The sequence below is a fragment of the Pempheris klunzingeri genome, chromosome 21, assembly GCF_042242105.1.
Source record: "Pempheris klunzingeri isolate RE-2024b chromosome 21, fPemKlu1.hap1, whole genome shotgun sequence".
Lineage (NCBI taxonomy): Eukaryota > Metazoa > Chordata > Actinopteri > Acropomatiformes > Pempheridae > Pempheris > Pempheris klunzingeri.
This window is the reverse complement of record NC_092032.1, coordinates 11,592,033-11,613,122: the sequence shown is the minus strand read 5'-3', so window position 1 is coordinate 11,613,122 and position 21,090 is coordinate 11,592,033. Positions and strand designations below refer to the sequence as shown.

At 42.4% G+C, this 21,090-nt stretch overlaps 2 protein-coding genes across 2 annotated transcripts in view; both read left to right on the top strand.

Annotated features, from left to right (window-relative positions):
• Positions 1–19,306, top strand: part of prex2 (phosphatidylinositol-3,4,5-trisphosphate-dependent Rac exchange factor 2) — an 84,618-nt gene extending 65,312 nt beyond the window's left edge. Inside the window, exons 37-41 of the mRNA XM_070852729.1 lie at positions 9,244–9,310; positions 9,807–9,997; positions 13,380–13,482; positions 16,696–16,763; positions 18,368–19,306. Coding sequence (XP_070708830.1) covers positions 9,244–9,310; positions 9,807–9,997; positions 13,380–13,482; positions 16,696–16,763; positions 18,368–18,413 — 475 coding nt within the window. The 3' untranslated portion in view covers positions 18,414–19,306. The remainder of the gene's footprint in view (positions 1–9,243; positions 9,311–9,806; positions 9,998–13,379; positions 13,483–16,695; positions 16,764–18,367) is intronic.
• Positions 19,307–20,204: 898 nt separating this feature from the next.
• Positions 20,205–21,090, top strand: part of c21h8orf34 (chromosome 21 C8orf34 homolog) — a 54,541-nt gene continuing 53,655 nt past the window's right edge. Inside the window, exon 1 of the mRNA XM_070852853.1 lies at positions 20,205–20,478. Coding sequence (XP_070708954.1) covers positions 20,410–20,478 — 69 coding nt within the window. The 5' untranslated portion in view covers positions 20,205–20,409. The remainder of the gene's footprint in view (positions 20,479–21,090) is intronic.

The following is a 21,090-nucleotide window of genomic DNA, read 5'->3' as shown; positions in this document are numbered from 1 at the left end:
AAGGTGATTGGCTGAGAGAAACACAGCAGGAATGTTTTATGATTGGTTGCGAACACACACAGCAGGGGCGGCAGTGATTGGACGAGAATGCCCAGCGTGTCACCGGCGCTGATGTAGTGCTTCTGTGCAGCTGCTGCACTCAGTTACCTCACACCCCATTGGTTTGCTGCACACCCGAGACCCTCTGTGATTGGCCAGGCGTAGATAATTTAATGAGGTGGAAACAGCAGACACTTCTGGGAGCTGAAAATAAAGGCTCGGCTTTATTTAATCTTATGAATGTGTGAGTGTCTGACCTGAACAGTACGCTGTATAAATGTAATTTCATATTAGATGCTACCTCCTGATTCCAGAGACTGAAAATCACATTTGAACCCGCTGTGTACAAAAGGATGTGAGTGCCTGTGAATGCACAAGACACATTAAGGATTCACACTGAGAAACTTTTAGTGACTGTATAGATAAGGAATAAGTGTGTGGCTTTTACTAAATTGCAGGTGAGAGCATTTTAGATTTATAGACGCACACACTCAGACCTGATGCTCTTGCAGTCTGTTAATTGGACACTCTGTTATCGTAGATCGAAGCTGTCTTTCCGTATATATATTTGGGTTTGGTGGTAGCTCAGTCGCCAATGAACTGCGGGTATCGATACAGACTGACCATCTTGGTTAATAGAAAGTATCAGTTATATTCTTAGAGAGCTGCTGAAGCCCAGCCAGAGTGTGTTCCCTCACTGACTACCCAAGAGAACAAACTGGTCGACACGTCGGCTTCAGCTAAACATCTGCTGCTGATTGTGTGGATAATTAAACGCAGAGCAGAGCTCACAGCAAAACTTCATCTTGTTATTTAGGGACAATCTGCTTAGGGGGGCTGAATGATTTACAACTTGAGCAGTCATGTGCCACATCGGTGCCGATCCCCCACAACAAAACATTAATTTAACAGGATTGCTTTCCGCTGAGAGTTTTTTAATTTGTTCGTTGTGTTTAGCTCGATGAGGGAAAGAATTTCAAGCATTCATTTCTGTGAGTCTCAGATTTCCCAAAGCGCAGTTGCAGATATCAAATTGTGCTGGGTCATTGTGCATCAGGCCTTTCCAACTGTCCTTCTATCTCCTTGTGTAATGATATTCTCTGCTGGATCTTCTGGGACTCCATGGGCTTTTAATAGTGGAATATTGGCATTTGTGGTATCTCTTTCATTTTATTGAGTCCTTGTTTGCCGTCTCCAGTTAAGACTTTATGATCAGTCTCTAAAACGTCACTATTCTAATTAAGATACCACAGGGAGAGATGTATTATGTGCACAAATGTGTCTGGGTGCCTGCAGCAGCTTTTAACATGAAATTATCTTAATGAATTTTTATGTGGATTGATGACTCGAACCATACATGCAGGACCTCAATGGAATTCACCCATGTGATTCAGAGCAGCCTGTGTTTTTCTATGTATGCACGTGTACTGCACATTGCTGTACAGTTTGACCTGTTCAGAAATTGAATTGACAGCAGAGGCTCCAGCAGTAACACGGAGCAGATGTGTGCTGACAGGCAAGCGAGTGAGGCTGGTGATGTGGGGAGCACTAAGGGTGCTGGGCAGGGATGTGGGTAGGCAGTGCACTTCAAATTCCAACTCGTCTGAAACCAACTGTACTCTATTCAAATACTCAGCCGCCTTTTCAGTAAAACCTGCTCCAGCCTAAAACTGCAGATCATCTCAGTCTCTCTCTGAGCTCTCTGGTGTCATATTGTCTGTATGACAAAAATCTTTGATTGTTCTCACATATAAAAGTCCCCTTTATTCCAAGTGAAGAAAGTTTGTTCAGAAGTATGGTGACAACAGAATGTCTCACATAAGTTTTGACAGTGGTGCAATGTTACTAAGGTAAAAATCCAGTAATATAATATAATTTATAATAGCACAACACTTAGACGGTAGTGCATAATGAATAATTTCACTTAAGTGCATTTTACTTTGTCCACATCACTCCACAAGTAGTATTGAAAATTTAACATTGCTTGTGTTTAGATGTGCATATGGAATAATACAGTAAACACTAGCAAAACTTGCTCCAGAAGCATGCTGTTTGCCCCCACCCAGAGTATTTCCATGTACCAATCGTAGTAAAGTAAATATTCCCAGCTGGTTCTCAGCAGTCAGTGAATACAGTGTCTCTCTCTCTGTAATATTACCGCTAGTTTTCTTTCGCCGGCTGCCATGTGTCTTTCGGCTGACCACAGACCAGCCTGTGATGTCACTCCTCTCTACATTGCAGCATTCCAACCTCAGGCACCTCGTTATCCTTGGAGCCCGGCCACGGCAGTGTTGGGTTAAACCCACACTGTGGGTCAGAGCCAGAGGCTGACTGACAGACTGAAAAGGCGCAGCACACACAATCCTGAACTGAATGAACTGCAGGGCTGATATTGTTGAAAATTTTCATGTTTTCGCCCCACAAACACACTCGCATTACACTTCAGACCCCCATATCCATTTGGGAGCCCTCAGATATTGTTGTTTATGAGTTCAAATTGAGTTTTCTAACCATTGCATGCAGAGAAATAATAGCAAATAGAGTAAAAATTTGTTTATACCTACAATGCTACCACTGGGATCATTTATATTCTATTGAATCAAAGGGGAGGAAGGTTGCTCATTATGCTGTCGAACTCCTGGAAGCCTGTCAAGATAAAACACACTTTTCTGTGGATACAATCTGTGTGTGTGCACGTACCAGTGTTTGTGCATGCAGTGTGTTTTATAGTGAAGTCAACTTGCTTTTTTTTGTGTTTTTGTCTCGCTCCCCCACTGATGCCTTTGCATACATGCATTGTGGAAATTATCCAATTTCAGAGCAGTAAATGATACCACTGTAAAGGTTACTGTAAGATCTCCCAGCAGCCTCTCTGGCTTACGCTTCCCTTACCCACACCAAAATGCAGTATGATCTGAATAAACCCATAGTGCCTGATGAGGTCATTTAAATCTTCTGCAAAACATGAACTCACGGGCCAAATCATAAGCACATGGCTGGTGCCACTAGAGTAAGCAGTATATAGAGGCAGAAATGCACCCACATTTGCAAGCTTTCATAAACAGTCTCAGCTGACATGCATTTAGATAGAAGAGGTTCGTGATAGCCTTGCGGTTTGCTTAAACCTCCTGCAGTTTTCTCAAAAGCAGGAAGGCATTATTGATCTTAATTGAGGAGATTCAATAATTTTCAGTCATTTTTCTGTCACAACTTGTGAGATACATTTGCAAATGCACACAATTGTGTCCTCTCTAGTGGAGAGAGGCACCATTTGAAAAGGAGAGGAAATAAAATGTGCTAAACAGAAAATGTCTTTTCCTTTAGGACACAGTAAGGGTGGAGGAGGGGAAATTGAATGGGGAATATACACCAGCATAGCAGATTGAAGAATGGAAAGAGAGAGGGGATTTCAGGGGAGGGATGAGGATGATGGGTTGAGGAAGGCAGTGTGCAAGGGAGTTGGTCGGAGAGGGCAGAGTGGAGAGAGGAGAACGTCTGCAAATGTATTATTCAAAGGGACAGATTATTGCAGGCTTGTGGTTTCATCTCATTTTGCTCTTATTGACAGGAAGTTTCAGGAGGGAATCAGGTTTTCATCCGTGCACACTCCCTCGCTGTTGATTTAAGACGCGTGGTACATACAGCATCGTCAAAGAATGAAGGGATGAAGTCCAGCATGTACTACATGTTTGCTGGTGAATCAAATGTGTATCATGCCCATATGCTGTTGTTGCAGCTGTAAAAGTAAGCTGGGAGTGAAAGCAGACATGTTAAAATCAATATCCTGTGGCACAGCCGAGACAAAAAGCTTGCACTGCAGGCATTAGGCTTTTCTTTCTGATTGAAATGCATTTGGCAGTAGTGAAGAAATGTCTGGCACTGTAACGTGAGGCAGTTGTGAAATTTCCACATCTCATGGCACACATCCCTTAGATAAAAACTTGATTTATGCCGATTATTAAAATTCTGCACAGTCTGACAAATGGCGTATAATGATGGCATGGTGGCTGAAAGATAAGCAATAAACTTGAATGTGCGGCACTGTCCAACAAATTGTATATATTATTATTACTACAGACTTGTATTTCATGCTTTGTTAGTTAAACAGCCATCAATCATCAACACACAGCCCATAGTCTAGGTCATTTGCGCTCGCATTGTTTGTTGTTTGTTTGCTCTTCCATCAGCTATAGGGAACTGGTGATCACACCACCGCAGGGCAGTTTGACCTGCAATAAGCATCAGACATTTTTGCTTAATCAAGACAGAGTGTCAGTTTGCACACAGCGCTTCCTTCATGTCTGAAGCTGTGTGGCTCAAGCAGAGATCGATCCTCTTCATTTTGTTCTGTCATGACCAAGTCTTTGGAGTGCAAATGTGCCAGTTAAAGTGCTAGTTAAGGATAGGCTTTGTTAGTCGCATACATGTGTGTATATACAAGTCCTCTGCTTGGATCCTCACAAACGGACACAAACATCTACAAGCTACAGCCATGCACACAAATCCCCCCGACAGCTAGCTTTGTGTAAATCAAGCTGTCTGCTCTCCAGGGACACCTCACCTCCGCAGTAGCTGCTAACAGAACACGAGGATAAGAAGTGTGACATCACAAACACGGATCCCACCGCGTCACATCAAAACAACACCACAGATTATCAGTTGCTGATTCAAGTCCCTCCTGTTTCTAGTTTGTCCCTCACTCTCTCTGTCATAAAGAAAACAATTCTGCAATAGCTGCTCTAGCAAGCTCACACATATTCCATCTGACATACATTAACAGTAATGCAACTACTTTGCTAAAAGTGGGATTCCTTGGATGGCTACATCTGTAACCTGAAAAATTATTTTAGAGATTTTATTTTTTGTCACATAATGAAAAATACGTCTTCTTTGAGCAATCATAATTGATTATGGATATTATCCCTGATTCAGCAAGGGAGGCAACGGCAGTTTGGTTGTATATTTATTTCTACACAGAAACAGAGCTTTCTTCCTGCATTCCTCCAGTTGAGAAAGTGATGAACATGCTACAGTCTGTGCAGCAGCAAAGGGAGTCCCAGCTCACCAGAGCGCTGAGGAAAGTGGTGGGGATTCATTCTGCTCCAGCAAGTGTGCACTGAACCCCTGTTTACAAAGCCTAGTAAGGCTGAGCATCGGAGACCTGGTTCTGTTCATCATTTTTCTTTGATTCTATTGTTGAAGAGCTGTAATGATGACAGTTCTGCATCAGTCATACATCTTTTCACCATTTTCAGCCAGTTGCTATTTTTGCAATGTAATATATGGAGTAACTGCGTGTGTGTCTTTGATGATGATTTAGTGATAAAATGTCTTCTGACTCTAAGACCCCATTAACACTAAACTGCTTTTTGCTGTCAAGGTGGTTTTAACTGACACTTGTGACTTTGCAAATGACCCTTGATTTACATGTGCTCACCATATGTGTGAAAGAATGAATTTTGGGAATTTTGTTACGTCTTTAGTGTCTTTGTCTTTAGTTATTTTTAAACCCAAAAACAAGCATGCCGTTGTTACCTACATAAGCCAAATATATATCTTCCTGCTGTCATGTGCTTCCATATTAAATTGTGGTTGACATATAGCTGGTCATAAATATCCTGGCTGGAAGTGTAAATAGGAAGGAAGCATGGGGTACGGAAATGACCTCCAGCACACTATCTCACTGGTGTCACTGCAGAAGCATCACTGTGTGGCATGTAAGGGCTCCTGGAAGCCCTCATTAGCCCCTAGGAAGCTCTGCCACAGGCCGCAGGGGTTTGTGGGGGATTTAATAACGGAGAGTGTCATTCGTCACGGCGGTGTAAGTGATATACACGGACCAGCATTCACCTCTGCGGGGTCACATATAATATCATGAATCTGAGACACTTTACTCATGTCCTCTCTTCACGAGTGAACATGTGTGAAACCTCTCAAGGTACTAAAGGGGTAATTTTTGTTTCTGTTGTACTTTCTGAATGGGGGATGTCATGCTAATGTGCCCATTCCCACGCTGCTCCTGTGAAAACATCTGTGCCTCAGATCCTTCTTTTTTGACACTGCAGCTGACGACTAATGCTCCTGTGCTGTAAACGGCCTCGGGTGTCCTATTGTCATGAAGGAAGCAGAAACAAAGAGAATTAAGTATTCTCATTGGCCCAATAAAATAAAACCAGCTACATGCAGAGCAGGTCATCTCTGGCCAGCAGCCAAACCCTCCATTAGAGTGTGTGTGTGTGTGTGTGTGTGTGTGTGTGTGTGTGTGTGTGTGTGTGTGTGTGTGTGTGTGTGTGTGTGTGTGTGTGTGTGTGTGTGTGTGTGTGTGTGTGTGTGTGTGTGTGTGTGTGTGTGTGTGTGTGTGTGTGTGTGTGTGTGTAGGGTTAGTTATTCTACATAGAGCTACAAGAAGGGTGCATCTATAGCTGATCTCTACTGAAAGCAAAAATATGAAGAAGGGAAATGCTCTTAACAGAGCAAACAGAATAACTGATCACACACAGTTTCTGTAACCTTTGTTTTTGATACACACCGGCTGGCAGATGGTGGGTTAGAGTTATGATTGGCATAAAAACCTTGAGAATTAAGTAGAGACGCTGTTATGTTTTTAATGTTGGAGAATGCCAGTAGGAAAGAAACAAGCAGTACAAACTAGTGCAAAAGCCACGGTCCTTGATGTCGTGCCAGTAAATTGGAGTCCAGGGGTTTAAGGCTGAGAAATAATAGACACCCAGTGGGTTTAAACCTTATACGTAAGGTGCATGTAATATGTTCTTGACCACACAGTAGTGTGTTTGCACATTGTGTGTGGGCTTCAAATGTCATTTTTCATCCATAATAAATGTGTCTTGATGTCCAGTTTCCAAACCTCTGACAAAACACCATCAACACACAAGATGTAATGCAGGCCCTCTTTAAAACATACATTGCTTATAGTCTGACTCCTATTATTTTGTCATTAGAGACCTCCAGGAGAGTCAGCCCTGCTCCTCAAGCTGTGGCTGATGGTATTTTTAGAACAACTTTTACAGCTAGAGGATGAGATAATCAGTGGGTATCGTGACCTTGCTTCTGCAAAAGAGGAGCGCAAGGGCAAGACGAGGTGCTTTTATTTGGTCTAAAACAGATAAACTAATGTGTGCAGATGAAGTAGAGTTGGGCAGAGTTATACAGAGGTCGACGTCTCTCAGACAGATTCTATTATAGACCCTTTAGATAAAAGTCTGAGCAGCCGGCCAATAAACAGGAGAGACGGGGGTGAGTGGACTCACAGCTCACAGTTGACGAAGACAGATAACAGGCCGTACTCGCTGTAAGAGCCAGAATAGGAACTATTTCAGGACGAGGTTTTGATTTTCATTGAACTTTCTTTTGTGTCGTTTTGTTCACAGTGTTCTGCAGTGTTTTATCGCTTCACTGAATCTCTGGTCTCTTTTTGTTTGACCTGTTAAAAGAATGATGTTTTGTTTGGAAACTGTTGGATCCAGCTTTCACTTATTGCAGCTGTTCGGTTTTCCACAGCAACCCCCCCACTCACACTCACACTCACACTCACACACACACACACACACACACACACAGACAAGACATTTGCACACACACACAATGTGGAGGCCAGGTGTTAACTGCAGAAACTTTAATGAGGAAATCAAATATTTAGAGCTTTAAACTGCAAACCCAACAAAACACTGGCCCTCGTATAGACAGCTCAGCAGTTGAGGCCATTATGTCAGTTTACTTGCTCTTTATGAGAGGAATTGAAGAGGTGTGTATTCCTTGCTGGAAAGCTGTTTAACTCACAGTCTATCGTGAGCATCTTTTGAATGATAAGGCCATCTTGAACCAATTACATGGGCTGTTGGCTCCATCTGAACCCTTAGCACACTCTGCTCATAGTCATTTAGCAGAGCACGCCACAAGGTCAAAGGATAATTTGCCGGTTAGGGATTAAATACCTGGAAACCTTCAACAAGTGAAGGTATAAAATGAGCAGGTTACTCTTACGTATCTCAGAATTGGTGTGTGTTACACAGTAGATTTTTATGTGAATGAGCTGAGGTGAACAGGAGACATGGTGTTGGAGGCATAAAGCATTTGCTCACATAACAGCGATAGCCTCATTAGCCTAAATGGATGAAGAAAATTTACTATGGAGGCTTAAGGAGCTGATCTTATGTACTGGTGGCCCCACTGGGTGCAGGTATATTTCCTACTATATAGTATATACTTCAAGTTTGTGTGTGTCCTCGATGACTTTTCATTTCAAGTTGACTGGTTTATAATCACTATAAACTCTTGAATCAGGGATGTGCTAACTTTGCTCTGATTAATTAATTTCATTAATATTATGTCGGGCAGAAATATCACACATAATGAATGCCTCCTTGGCCTGATTTTAATCACTTAATAGCAGAGTGAATGCAGATGAATGAGCCCTGCCTCGCTGATTCTTGTAAACAGTCCTCCCTCCCTCAGAGTCAGACGTACCTCCATCTCTTGAAGCTGAATTTTTCCTCAAATATTTTCGTTTTGAGAGATGTGTGCTCCGTGGATGACTGTGTTTTCTATATTATTATTGCTTCTGGCAAGACGTAATGGAGTATGTGATTTTATTACAAGGGATTTAATGTGGTGTAGTGTACCTATTTTTAGCGCACTGCTGGATTACTGAGATTTGATGGAGTCACAGACTGCTGAGTTTGCACCAGTAGCACTCCACCTCACATGGACTCATTGCGGCATACATCCTCTGTGTCCTAAGGACTCCAGTCCAGTGCTGCCTCCAGTGGACGAAACAAGAACGCAACACTAAATTGACTCTACTCCATGAATGAATGAGGCAATGGCACTTGGAGTGATGCCCAGGACAAGAGATGCTTAGTCTGTGTTTCTGCTGAGCTGTGCCCAAGTTACTTTCATGATTGATAGTCAAATGGTAGAGCTCCATAATGAGCAGGTGGCCTACTTTTCCCAGAAAGGCAGCCAGTCCTCCTGATGACCTAATGGCGCAGGCAAAAGAATGCCGCTACGTGTTTTTTAAGCAACGGAGCTTCCAAATACAAAAAAATAAATAAAAAAAAACTTCTGTATAATTGTTAAATAAAGTCTGTGCTATTACTCAGCAGACTGTGTTTTTTTTCTCTTCCACTGCAGAACAAATTGTCCCGTTAGAATCACTCCATATGTGAACTGTTGTTTCTCCCCCAGGGCTTTCTACCTGGATCAGTCCAACATGCCACCTAGCTCTGCACCCAAAGCTGCCCTCATAGATAAGGTAAGAGCAACCTCATGCAGCCTCATGCTGCATTCATGACATCATGGAAAAACTGAAGAACAGGATTAGATCTTAATACTGTAATGTGGAAGTGCTTACACGTGTAACACATTGGAGCATCCAGAATGGTAATCGTAAGGTCAGTTGAGTAAAAAAGAGCTGCAGAAAATGCTTGTTTACTTCAGCAAGTACATACAGTGTGAACATATTGTAAAGCCTTAAAATATTCTTCATATCATAACTGGAATTACCTAATATTTCCTATAGATACCACTACAAAGCTGGCGTTCATGTGTTTTCCCAGTGGACATCTCTTTTTTTATTGTACTTCTGCAAACACTGCAGTACTAGCACAGAGGACCACAAGCACCTCATTATCTGCAGATCTGCTCTTTTTATTCTCTACTTTGCTCATAAACAACCTCACAGTGCATTTTTTATCTACCCCACTGGATCCTGCCTACCCCCTGACCCCTCTCCTTCTGTTTCCGCCCAGTTGATGCGTCCCCTCAACGCTCTGGAGGAGCTGTACCGTCTGATGGAGAGTTTCATCAGTTGTCGCCGCACCGCTGCCTGTCAGTACACCGCCTGCGGGGCTTCTGGCGTCGGGCTGCTCACTGTGGCCTCTGAGCTCTGCTCACGTTTGGGAGCCACACACATTGTCATGTGCAACAGCGGTGTTCATCGGTGAGCGTGTGGGCACATGTACTGCACGTCATTCAGCTCAATTCAGTTCAATTATACGTTCCCGCTTATAATTTTCTTTCTTTTGACAGCTCCCTCGTGGTTTTCCTTTCTCTTTCATCTCTCTTGCATTGAGACTCTTTTCGCCTTTACCATTTCTACCACAGTTTCTCTCTGGTTCTTCCTTGCGCCTTCCTTTATCCTCTTTCTATCTCTGTTTCACGATAATCCTACACTCCTCACCGTTGGGATTTTCTATTAACGCACAGTTCTCTGCATTAATTACCAGCAGGATATTCTAGTTAATAGGGTCCATTGTTTCTCAGACCAGATTAGGGACTTTTAAGTAGGCGCAGCAAAGCACACAGGAAGGAGACAGGTCAATTACTTCCATTCTCATTGAATTCTATATATGGCTGCCTAATTCAACTGCTGCTGAGGGCATCATCCATCAATGCATGAGGATAGAAATATCCTGATCGTTTGTCACCACTGATCCCCAGTTCCAGCTTTCATCTTTCATCTCTAACTCTGCTCTTTCCACCCGCCCACCCACCCATCTCTCTGATACCCTCTTTCTTTACCCCATCACAGTTAACATATCTTTCTGTCTCCGTCACTTTCACAGGCACACACACACACACACACGCACACACGTTCATGCGTTCGCTGGTTGTGACTGATGGCTTGATAAAGTGCCGTAGATGGAGCCGCCTGGTTGCCTGAGCTCTAATAGAAAGTTCCTGTCTGTGCAATGACTGCTGCTACTTTATTAACCCACAGTCTGTGTGTGTGTGTCTCTGCGCAATTATACACACTAGCCACAACTCACCCAGACAGGCAGGCTAAGTGTACCGTGACACAGCAGGTGACAGGGCCTGCCATATTTAGGATTATTTGTGAACTGGCTTTCTCCTTAAACACTGTTTTACCCTCCAAAGCTGCAGGCTGAATTCACAGGAGAAGGAGTTACTAAGGCTTTGCTAGTATCCACAAAATCAATGTCGTTAACATTGGCAGTCAAGGTTTTTATCTATTATGCAATCACCTTACAATTGACAGAATACAGATTATATATGAATAAACCAATTTCACTGCTTTCTCTGTATAACTTCAAACAAATATTAAGAAATAATCTATGTATTGCTGATGTAAATGGCAAGAACACAAACTAAATCTGGTATAATTGAAAAACCTATGAAACTAAGCCAGTAGATTAGTAATATGGAAATTGCATTATCAGTGTGGCAGCCTTCTCAGACACTATTGATTTGATTAGTTGACTTGATGGATGAGTTTTAATAACGGTGAAAGCGTGATATTTTGGTAGCATCAGCAGTTTGCTATATGCTACACTCCTATCTCCTCCAGATTTTCTTGTGCTTCACCCGGACAAAAACCATTATAGAGGCAATAGGAGAGTTCACTGTCTGACAGCAAAACAAAAACGATAGCAGAGAGGGGGAGGGAGTCACAAGCACAAAATCTAATCCACCCTCCACAATCCACAAAGCACTCATTTTCTCAAAAACATTTTTTCCTTGTTTTTATTCATTATAATCAAATATCACACACAAGTAGTTAATCCTCAGATCTAAATGTTTGACCTGTATACGCTTCTTCTCTGCTCATTCCTTTCTGCATAGTGCATCTTCTCTGTCACGCTTTTGCTTTCTTTGTGTTTGTCGCTATCTTGTTTCTCCCCATTTATCAGTGTGGACTTGGCTAGTGTAAATGGGATATGGGCTGGAACGACATGAAACAGACGGGTATAAATCACCTTATACTATCTCACCAGCCCTAATGAAAGGGGAAAGCGTGCAGCCTTGCTCACACAGATTTTGTGCAGTTCCTTCATCCTGCTCCAGCTGAAGAGATATTTAAAGATTCTCTGTGGGTGACTCCCCCCCCCACCCCTCCTCCTTTATCGGTGTGTGAAGCTCCAAATGGGTGCTTAAAATATTCTGGGGTGGCCTGAAAAAGGACATCTCTGGCAATTCTCTCCCGGGATATCTTTTGGCACATACTGGAGATGATCGTTGGGTTCATTACTTTTAGCACATCATGTTACGTTGTGGTAGAGTTATGCAACTGGTACTCAAGGGGACTTATGAATCTTGATCTGATTGACTCAGAATAATGGCTTCTGGCAGCAGCAAGTGCCTCATCACACATCACACAGCTCCTTTTTTAAAATAAAGTTTTGTTCGCTGTCAGGGTGAAACCTTACAAGAGGGGGAGATATTAAACAAACAGGTCAGATTTCTTTGCAGCCCCATGGCAATGTTACTCAATGAAATTGAGCTTGGCAGTGTTGGAACTTTAGACAGTTCAATTTGCAGTGAAAAGGCTCTGGATCGATATACTAGTACAGCTTGTTATCATAGAAAGGTCACCAGCAGCCTTGACACCTGTCACTGGCTCCCTTAGGATTTAACCACATGCTGTCGTCTTCGTCTTCGTGTGTGTGTGTGTGCGTGTGTGTGTAGGTGAGAGAGAGGAAGACACACACAGTCAGATGCAGAGTTTGCCGTAACTAATGAATCACACTCACGTCAACACTCATTTTACACACAGCACACCCTTATGGCTGTGAGAGTATATCGCCTCTGCCACAGGAGACACACTGACTTGTCCTTGGACCCTGTTCTCTCGGCTCCAACAAGAAGTATCAATCCTGATGATGAGAGGCGCTGGAAGCCTCATCAAGTGTTGGAAGCCCGAGGTTCAATCCCCCCTCTATGCTCGGTCTAAAAGAAAGATCAGGGGGTTTGTTATTCTCCCAATGCTGCATGTTTGCTCACTGTGAGTGACATTTCAGTAGCAAGTGAAATGATTAATTAGTGAGGAGATGAGCAAAGGTGAAGCAGGAAGGATGCGACGGCAATGACAAGGTGTCAAGAGGAGCGAAATGCGTGCAGGGAGATTTTATATGATCGTACGGAATTCTGCCAGAGATTCATCATATCTGGATGAAGCCCAGAGTTTGGCATGCTTTTGTTTTCTGTTGATGTTTGCTTCAGACTCGGATCTCGATTTCAATCTCCATCTGCTGCAAAGACTGCTTTACTGCCTTGAAAGCTTGTTTAGAATGAGTTGATGTTGAGTCAGAGAGGGTGTTTCTTGTCACTATAGGCGAATTCATTGTATCAAATACAGGCTATGTGCTTTGATAGTAAGGCGCCTGTGGAACAGGAAGATGAATGCTCGTGTGTTTGGCACAACACATTTATATTCCCAAACCTGCAATAACAGAAGCAACATTCTGCATTATGATTTGCTCATAAGATCATTCAGTATCATCCATCCCCCTAGAGAGATTCTAATAAATGTGTGATGAACATGTTCGAGCTCGACCTTGATGTTATTCCTCTCTGACCAACAGCTGCACCCTGAGTGTGACACTGGAGCAAGCCATCCTGCTGGCCCGAAACCACGGCCTGCCCCCTCGCTGCATCATGCAGGCCACGGATGTCATGAGGAAACAGGTATGCATTTTGCACATGAATATTTTACACACAGCGTCACTGTCTATGTGGCCTCTACTCAGCTTGCCGTCATTACTGCTGCAGTCTTTTGTTGCAACAGTCCATTTCTCGCTTGGAGAGAATTTGTGCTTCAAGCCACAGTGCCATTTCTGCATCCAAAATCATTAGATAGACTGTATGCTTCATCGAGTCAAACTAGACTGCCAAAACAGTATTAGCAATGCATTTAACAGTGCCAATAGAAGAGCAGTTATGTCCTTTTAGCTTCAGTGGTCAATGTGAAATTCCTCTCAGACACTATTACTTCAGTCTCCAAGTTTTAATATCAGCCAACAGTGAGTATATATTTGGGCGAGGAAAGATGTGTTTGCTGCTGTCCACAAGCAAAAATCATCAGCTCTGGTCCTGTTTACATTATAATTCCTTCTGCCTCTTCCTCTGTTTCATCCCTATCTGGTTTCAATCTGCTCAGATATGCATTGCACTGTAACCACGATGTGAATCTGCCCAAATGAGGGAGGAGAAGAAAAAATAATGAGGAACTCAACAGATTGGCGGAGAGTCTGGTGATTGTTTGTTTGTTTGCATGTCTATTAGGGATCAAGGGAAGGTTTTTCCATTGCTTTCTCAATATGTATGCATTTTCAGCCCACAAAGGGCTCCAGCCATGACCAGGTCTTGGTCCGAATCTCAGAATCTCATTAGAAGTTCTGTGAGTGGTGGCTATATTGCTGTTTGCAGTGAGAGGAGAGGTTAGTTAAGAGGCTGAGATCCTGCAGGAGGAAAGGCATTTAATTTCTACACTCAGGTTACTGGGCTGCCAGCCAGGAGGATGCTACTCTGTGCATTGTGCGACCTTGAGTACTACTGTACTGTATGTGGCTGGAAGAAAATCCATCTTATGGAGGGTGCGGTTTGAGATATTTGTAATGGAATATAAAAAGGTGCAGGTATTGATATTAGCTGTTTCAGTTCATTTATCTTATGTGTTTCCTGGTGGAGCAGAACTTTTTCATTATGTTTTGCCTGTGCCATTAGACATTTTCTGTTTTCTTGTATCATCACTGACCTAGACGTCACTGAGAAAAGATTGTTCAGTACAGGTTGAGAGCAGAGCAGAATGCTCTCACTGGCTGTGTGCGTGTGTGTGAGTGTGTGTGTATGTCCTTGCTCTCAGACATCAGTTGATGAATCTGATGAATATGAATATGACACAGGGTTTGGGTGAAGCCTCCTCTTCCTTGCTGAATAGTCATACTCATAAAAAGGTTATCCCCCAAGTATCCGATACCAGCAGGACTCATCGATCAAGCCCAGACAACATCGTCCAGAATGAGAATGCATGAGTGATTTGAGCAAAATGGGTCCAATCACAGCTTGATTTGTAAACGTCTGCATAGCAATTTCCAATATCTGGACTGTATAGGAAGAGTACATATAGCACCAGCTTAAGAAGATCTTGGTGTCGCACTTTTGTTATTTTTCCTGTTTCAACACATAAAAGGATTAAGTTACACTATTATATTTACTTTATAAGTGCAAGGAAATGTATTTCAACCTCCAGAGAAAACTTGGCATGGCTAATCAAAACAAATGAAATGGAATAAGCTAGATTAACATGCTGAATAAATATTTTGTCCCTGGTAATATTTAGTTTACTTTGTTCCAACCAGGAAGTCCTCTGCAGAATATTAAGTTTCAGTTTCAGGTGCAGATACTCTACAACAATCAGCTTCCAAGTTTTAGTTATTAAGTAATGCAGAAAGGTGAAAACATGAAAAATGAAAGCAATTATACAAAATACATGCAGGATTTGGAATGCATGACTTAATCAATGTTCATTGATGTTCAACTGCATGTTAACAGCTGCACATATTTGCCTCTTGAACAGCCATATTCCCCATATTTGTCCTATTTTTCCCAATATACCATTAAGTCTTTGTCCACTGTGTCAGTCAATCAGTCTTTGGTCCAGCCAGGCAATTTTCTAGTGACAGTTATGGTCCTCAGGAGCTGAATCATAAGGACTTAACTTGATCCACTGATTTTTCCCTTAGCTTTGTCATGTCAAGATTTAAATTCGTCCAATACTTTGGTCTGTAAACCACCCTACCAACCTAAACTGTACTTTGTTTTCTGATGATTATAAAATGCTAACATGCTAAAATAACATGGCGAGCATGGTAAACAGAGCTGCTGATCGCCAACATGTTGGCATTTTGCCATGCTGACGTTAGCTTTTAGCTCACAGAGCCGCTAACACGGCTAGCTAAAGGAGTTTCGACTGTTGTCTCTAACTCATGTGACCCAGCCTTGGTGCCTTGTCCTGTAGCGACATTAGAGGGCATCTCTGTCTGGAGGCATCAGAATGGATGGCCGTGATAGACATCGAATAATTGCTGATGCTATCTTGCTATCTATACGTAACTCGGGGCAGACAGTAAGATGGCAGAGTTGCAACAGAGAGGTCAGCTAATGCACTTTTGGCCAGTTGCTCCCTCTCTATCCAAAGAGGTCGACAGCGTCTCCTCCTTGAGCAATGATTTGATTGTGTGTTTTTGCTTGCGTGTGTGCGTCACAGAGGGAGACTGGGTGTATCTGTGAGTGCAGGTGTTCATGTCTCTAAATTGAGAGGCTAAGTTGCTTCCTGCTCCCCTACAGTGGTGTATCTGCCGACTCTGCACACAACCAGCAGACTACAGCAACATTAGGAAAGAGCAGACGTGCCTCTCCTGACTGGATATAATCAACCTCTGACACACACACACACACACACACACAGGAATCATCCGTCTTCCAAATGCCTTACTACTTACTTTTATTTTCCTATTCTGCATGTATTCTTTTGCATATTTAGTTGAGAGAGGGCAGATACTAAAGATAGACAGGACACAGTAGCTGTATTTGAAACATATGACATCTACTTCACAACCCACAATATCTATGCGAATCTTTGCGAGCTGTTAAAGAATTTATTCCTTTTCTCTAAGAGGTGACTGCCAGTCATTCATGGCTTAACAAGAGATGATCTCACTTAAGGGAAACTCATACGACACTTATTCTGGGCTCCGCAGACTTTAACACATGTGCTTGTGTTTCTGAGGCTTTGTTTAAGCTCTACTCTCTATGGTGCCACTCTTAACTATTACTGGCTGTTGCATTTCAACCTCGATCCATGATTTCATGCATTGTTGATGCCCGTTTGTCTTTCAGGGGGCAAGAGTTCAGAATTCCGCCAAGAATCTGGGAGTGAGAGATCGCACACCGTCATCAGTTCCAAGGTAAAACTGCAGCCACATCCTGTTTAAGCGGGACAACATCAGCATAGTAAATGAAAGGATCTGCATGTTACAGCTCATTAACTTCCAAGCACATACATTACATTACTGTCGGGCATTTTTAAAGCATATTTTGAATGATTTCCTCCCTTCCAGGCAGCAAACCTGGATAGAAAATATGCAGTGCCTCAGTTAGCATTACCCCACCTTTACTTTTGTTTAAAGTTATATAGTAGTAAAAATTAGGGAACAAGCAGTAAGAAAAATGAGCAATTCTTATTGTGTATCTCTCCTTCTACAAACAGTAGCTTGTGCTGACTCTTGAATCTCAGATGTTGGAGCTTACTTGAACACACCATCAGGGACTTACTCTACCATATGGCAATACCATACGAAATAATCAATCTATAAATAAAGTGGTCTAAATCTAAAAATAGCTGCATTTTTTTAAGCTCAGTATGAATACATGCTCCTATAAAAGTCCATCTCTGTAGTTACTGTAAATCATTATTTTTTTTTGTCCAAAAAGGCATGTACAGTATGTAGACAGTGCTGCAGGCCTGTGTGTGTGCTTTTTGTGCAGGACTGGGGCCAAATGGTTCCATTAGAGGGGAGCTCCCTGCACTCAGTAGCCCCGAGATGAGGACAAGGACTGCCTCAGCCATTTGGCTGTGACATATAGGCTTTTGTGTGACAGGCAGCCCTTTTGAACCTTTTAGTGAAATTGACAAATACAATTAAGTAGCGGGATGATTAGTGTTGAGACATTGTGGTCGGAGAGCAAAATTGCTGCACTCTCAGTAGGTTTATGTCATAATTGTTGCAGTGTGAGTGACTACTGCAGAATATGTAAGTGTGCTTTGTGGATCACGAGACCTGCCGGTCGTTCACTGATCTGTAGGCGAAGGGGACGGTGACATCTCAGAGTGAGTTTACTCTGCAGCCATGTGGTGTGATGTCAGTCTCATCAAGACCAAAAGATGTGAGCGGTGTAATCGATTGTTTAAACCACAGAAGACAGCAGTGCTGTGTTAGGATGCAAGAGGCACAGCTGATATTGGAGAAAACTGGAGTTAGAAACGCAGTCATTAGTTGTGTACAATACAAAATAAATGTGTTGTTAATGTTTTCTGTCCATTAAGACAGCTAGCAATGCTTGACTGTGAAGTGAGTTGGTAGGATCAGAGTATTTATGGGCTTTATAGTGAAACTAATGCATAATTCACCTTGAATTTAAAACACTTAGCATATGTCTATTGTATGTATGTCCTTATAGATGTTACCAAGCTAGTTTATGTTGCACAGAGAACACTTGTGAGGCTAAAACTGAACTCTGAAGTCATTACATACTGTTTTAACATAGTTAATGTGTTTTGACTTTGTAGCACAAAGCTGGATGTGTGCTGCTAAGGGTAATTAGTTTTCCAGTACTGACAGTTTTCGCCCCGAGACTGCAGCTAAATTCTTCCTCTGCATCAAACAAAGACCCGTAGCCTGGACAAGTGAAATCTCTCAACAGATCAACATCTACAGATCACTGCTTTGTGTTTACGGCACCACATAACAGAATGTAATTGCAATTTTTGCGTGTATGTTTCTTTGCTCAGGTTGTACAAGCTGTGCCAGCCTCCACCCCCAGATGGTGACGCATAAATGCCTTACATCCAAGACGATGCTTAAAAAGTCTTCAACAGCTTTGAGTTTTCCGGCCATGAAGGATCAGCTTAATTAAAGACAATTACTGGGTCCATTTTATACATTCAGAGTAGCTGCCTAAAGTGTAAATAGAATTTTAAAACCGTAAATAGTATTTTTAATACTCTATATTTTTCACTGTTGTACTATATACATATTATGAGTTTTTTTCTTCGTGTAATACATCTGACAAGACAATGATTCAGACTGAGAAAACAAAAGATTTACAGTATACCCCGATAATGTGTTTAAATTAGCCCAGTGAAATGGATTGAATCCCATCAGTTCACTGTTTGCATAATTTGAGCTGAAAATCATGTTTGTTTTCATGAGGGACATTTGCATTTCATGTTATTAGTCTAATTTGCATATGAAATAAGAAAGATAATATTGATTAAAAGGCTGTTGGATGAGATTTGGCTTTGTTTTATCTTTAAATTAGCCAATATTCTGTCAGCCTCTCTTCGCCTCTGATTTATATGCTTCATTGATTCTTATTGATTGATTCTCTCAGTTTTGGATAACCATATGAATGTTTCGTAACGTTTATTTGCTTGTAAATATACATATTTAGTGCGTGAATGTGCTAAAAGAATCCTGACCTTGTTTCCCATTGTTTTATGGATTTCTTGGACTGTTGCATGCATGCATATGAGGATTTCTCAAGAATTATCAGTATTAACATGTCATATAGTTTTTTGGAAGTAGAGCAATGAGATATATTCTGTTATTTTATATTGACAGTACTCAGGATTAAAGTGTCTGTCCGTGTTACTCATTACCGGATGTATCATTGTAGATGGATGTCTAGCTCACTACTATGCAAACAAACAAGTGGTAATAAACTGCATCAGTAAGCTCCAGTTGTGCTTCCTGTGTACTGAATGTGTCATTCATGTGTAAGTGGGTTTTACTGCAGATTGTCTCCAAAGCACAAAATGTTCTCTTCCATACAGTAAAATAGTCAGCCTTAGTTACAATAATATCATCATTTTAATATCAGGTGATGTAAAGTTATTGATTTTTAATATACACTTTTTTTTATTTGCAGCATGACCCATGGTGTCAAAAGGGTCCCACCATTATAAATAATCATCAACACTATAAACATGAACAACGAACTATAAAAGGCAACATTCAACTAAACATAAAACACATCTAATAAACATTCCTCTTCCATAAACAATCCAAAACATAAAGTCACAAAGGCATGCTGGGAAGTCTCCGCCCACTCACCCCCCTACACGCTACAATACATTCAAATTGACAATGGATGGATGCAATTTTACGTAATATAAATGTATTAAATATTCTTAACAAGATCATTGTTAGACAGATTCGCCATATAAACACTCCTATTTGATTACAAGCATTCATTTTAGTATCTTGTGTAACCTGTTGTTCAGTAATGACTTTACTGCTTAATTGATAGTAAACAAAAAAAAACTGATTAAACGAAAAAGACTTGTTGAACTTTTAACTTCACGGTAATTAGCTAACCGTGCTACACCTGCGCTAACCTCGGACAGTTGCGCAGTTTGTTCGCGCGGACATTTCTCTCCTCGTGCAGGTAGATGCATCACGAGCTCGGCAGGCCGCCGGATAAATGGGAGTGGCGGCGGCAGCAGCGTTAACTCAGCCGGCAGCCAGTGAGCGGAAGATTTGTACTCTGTGTCACAGAGCTGCCGCGCCATTGGCTTCTACCGGGAAGCTGCCGCCACAGAGTCAGAGAGCCGTCTGAGAGGGGACGGTCCCGGGCTCAGCCTCCACCATGAGCCGGGCTCTCAGCCGCCTGCCCCGCGCTTGACGCAGCCCGTCCGAGCTCAGCGTGGCTCCACCGCAACGCGCTTGGTGTCATTTTGCACATTTAGACGCCGCTTGAAGGACGAATGACACCTTCTCACCTCATGGTTTCATCCCGCTGAAAGCTCTGGCGAGGCACAACAGTTTCCTCATGGCGTCTCCGCAACAGTCAAGAATTCAGTCTTATCTGGAGAAGAACAAAATCGGACCCTTGTTTGAGGTGAGTGCTCAAACCAACTCTGAAGTTGTTTTTCTGCCAATTTAAAGCTGCTTTCTGCTTTGCACCATGCTGCGTTGATCCGCTCTTTCATGTAGTTGTGCTAAATGATGAGCGCACATCTGCAATGCGAGCAGTCGCTCCGGAGTCAGTGAGGATGTGTTAAACTGGATTATTACTCCCTGCGCCTCCTTCACATGTGCTGTAGATGTTCAAGAAATCAGCCGGTTGCTTTTGTGCACTTTGGAGCCTGCACCTCGCTGAAGTGTCCCACTGCGCTCCGTTTAAAATGAGATGCTGTAGTACAGAAACACATGAAGGAATATTGGCTGCTGTGTTCGCCCTCACATGTCCACGCTTAGCCTCTCCATCAGTGATCTGCATTTCAAAAGATGTTGAATACGCTGCCACTGTCTGACTCACCATCCTTACAGTTTGCTGAAGTTATGGGGCCACTCAGGGAAGCCAGTTGTAATATTTCATACTGCACAGCAGGGCAGGCTCCACTGTGCCTTCTGCTACAGAAGACACAGCCTAACTAACTACCTGCCTCTCCATCTGTCAGTCTGTCAGTCAGTCAGGGCATCTGTGTGTGTTCATCCTGATCTACTCTCA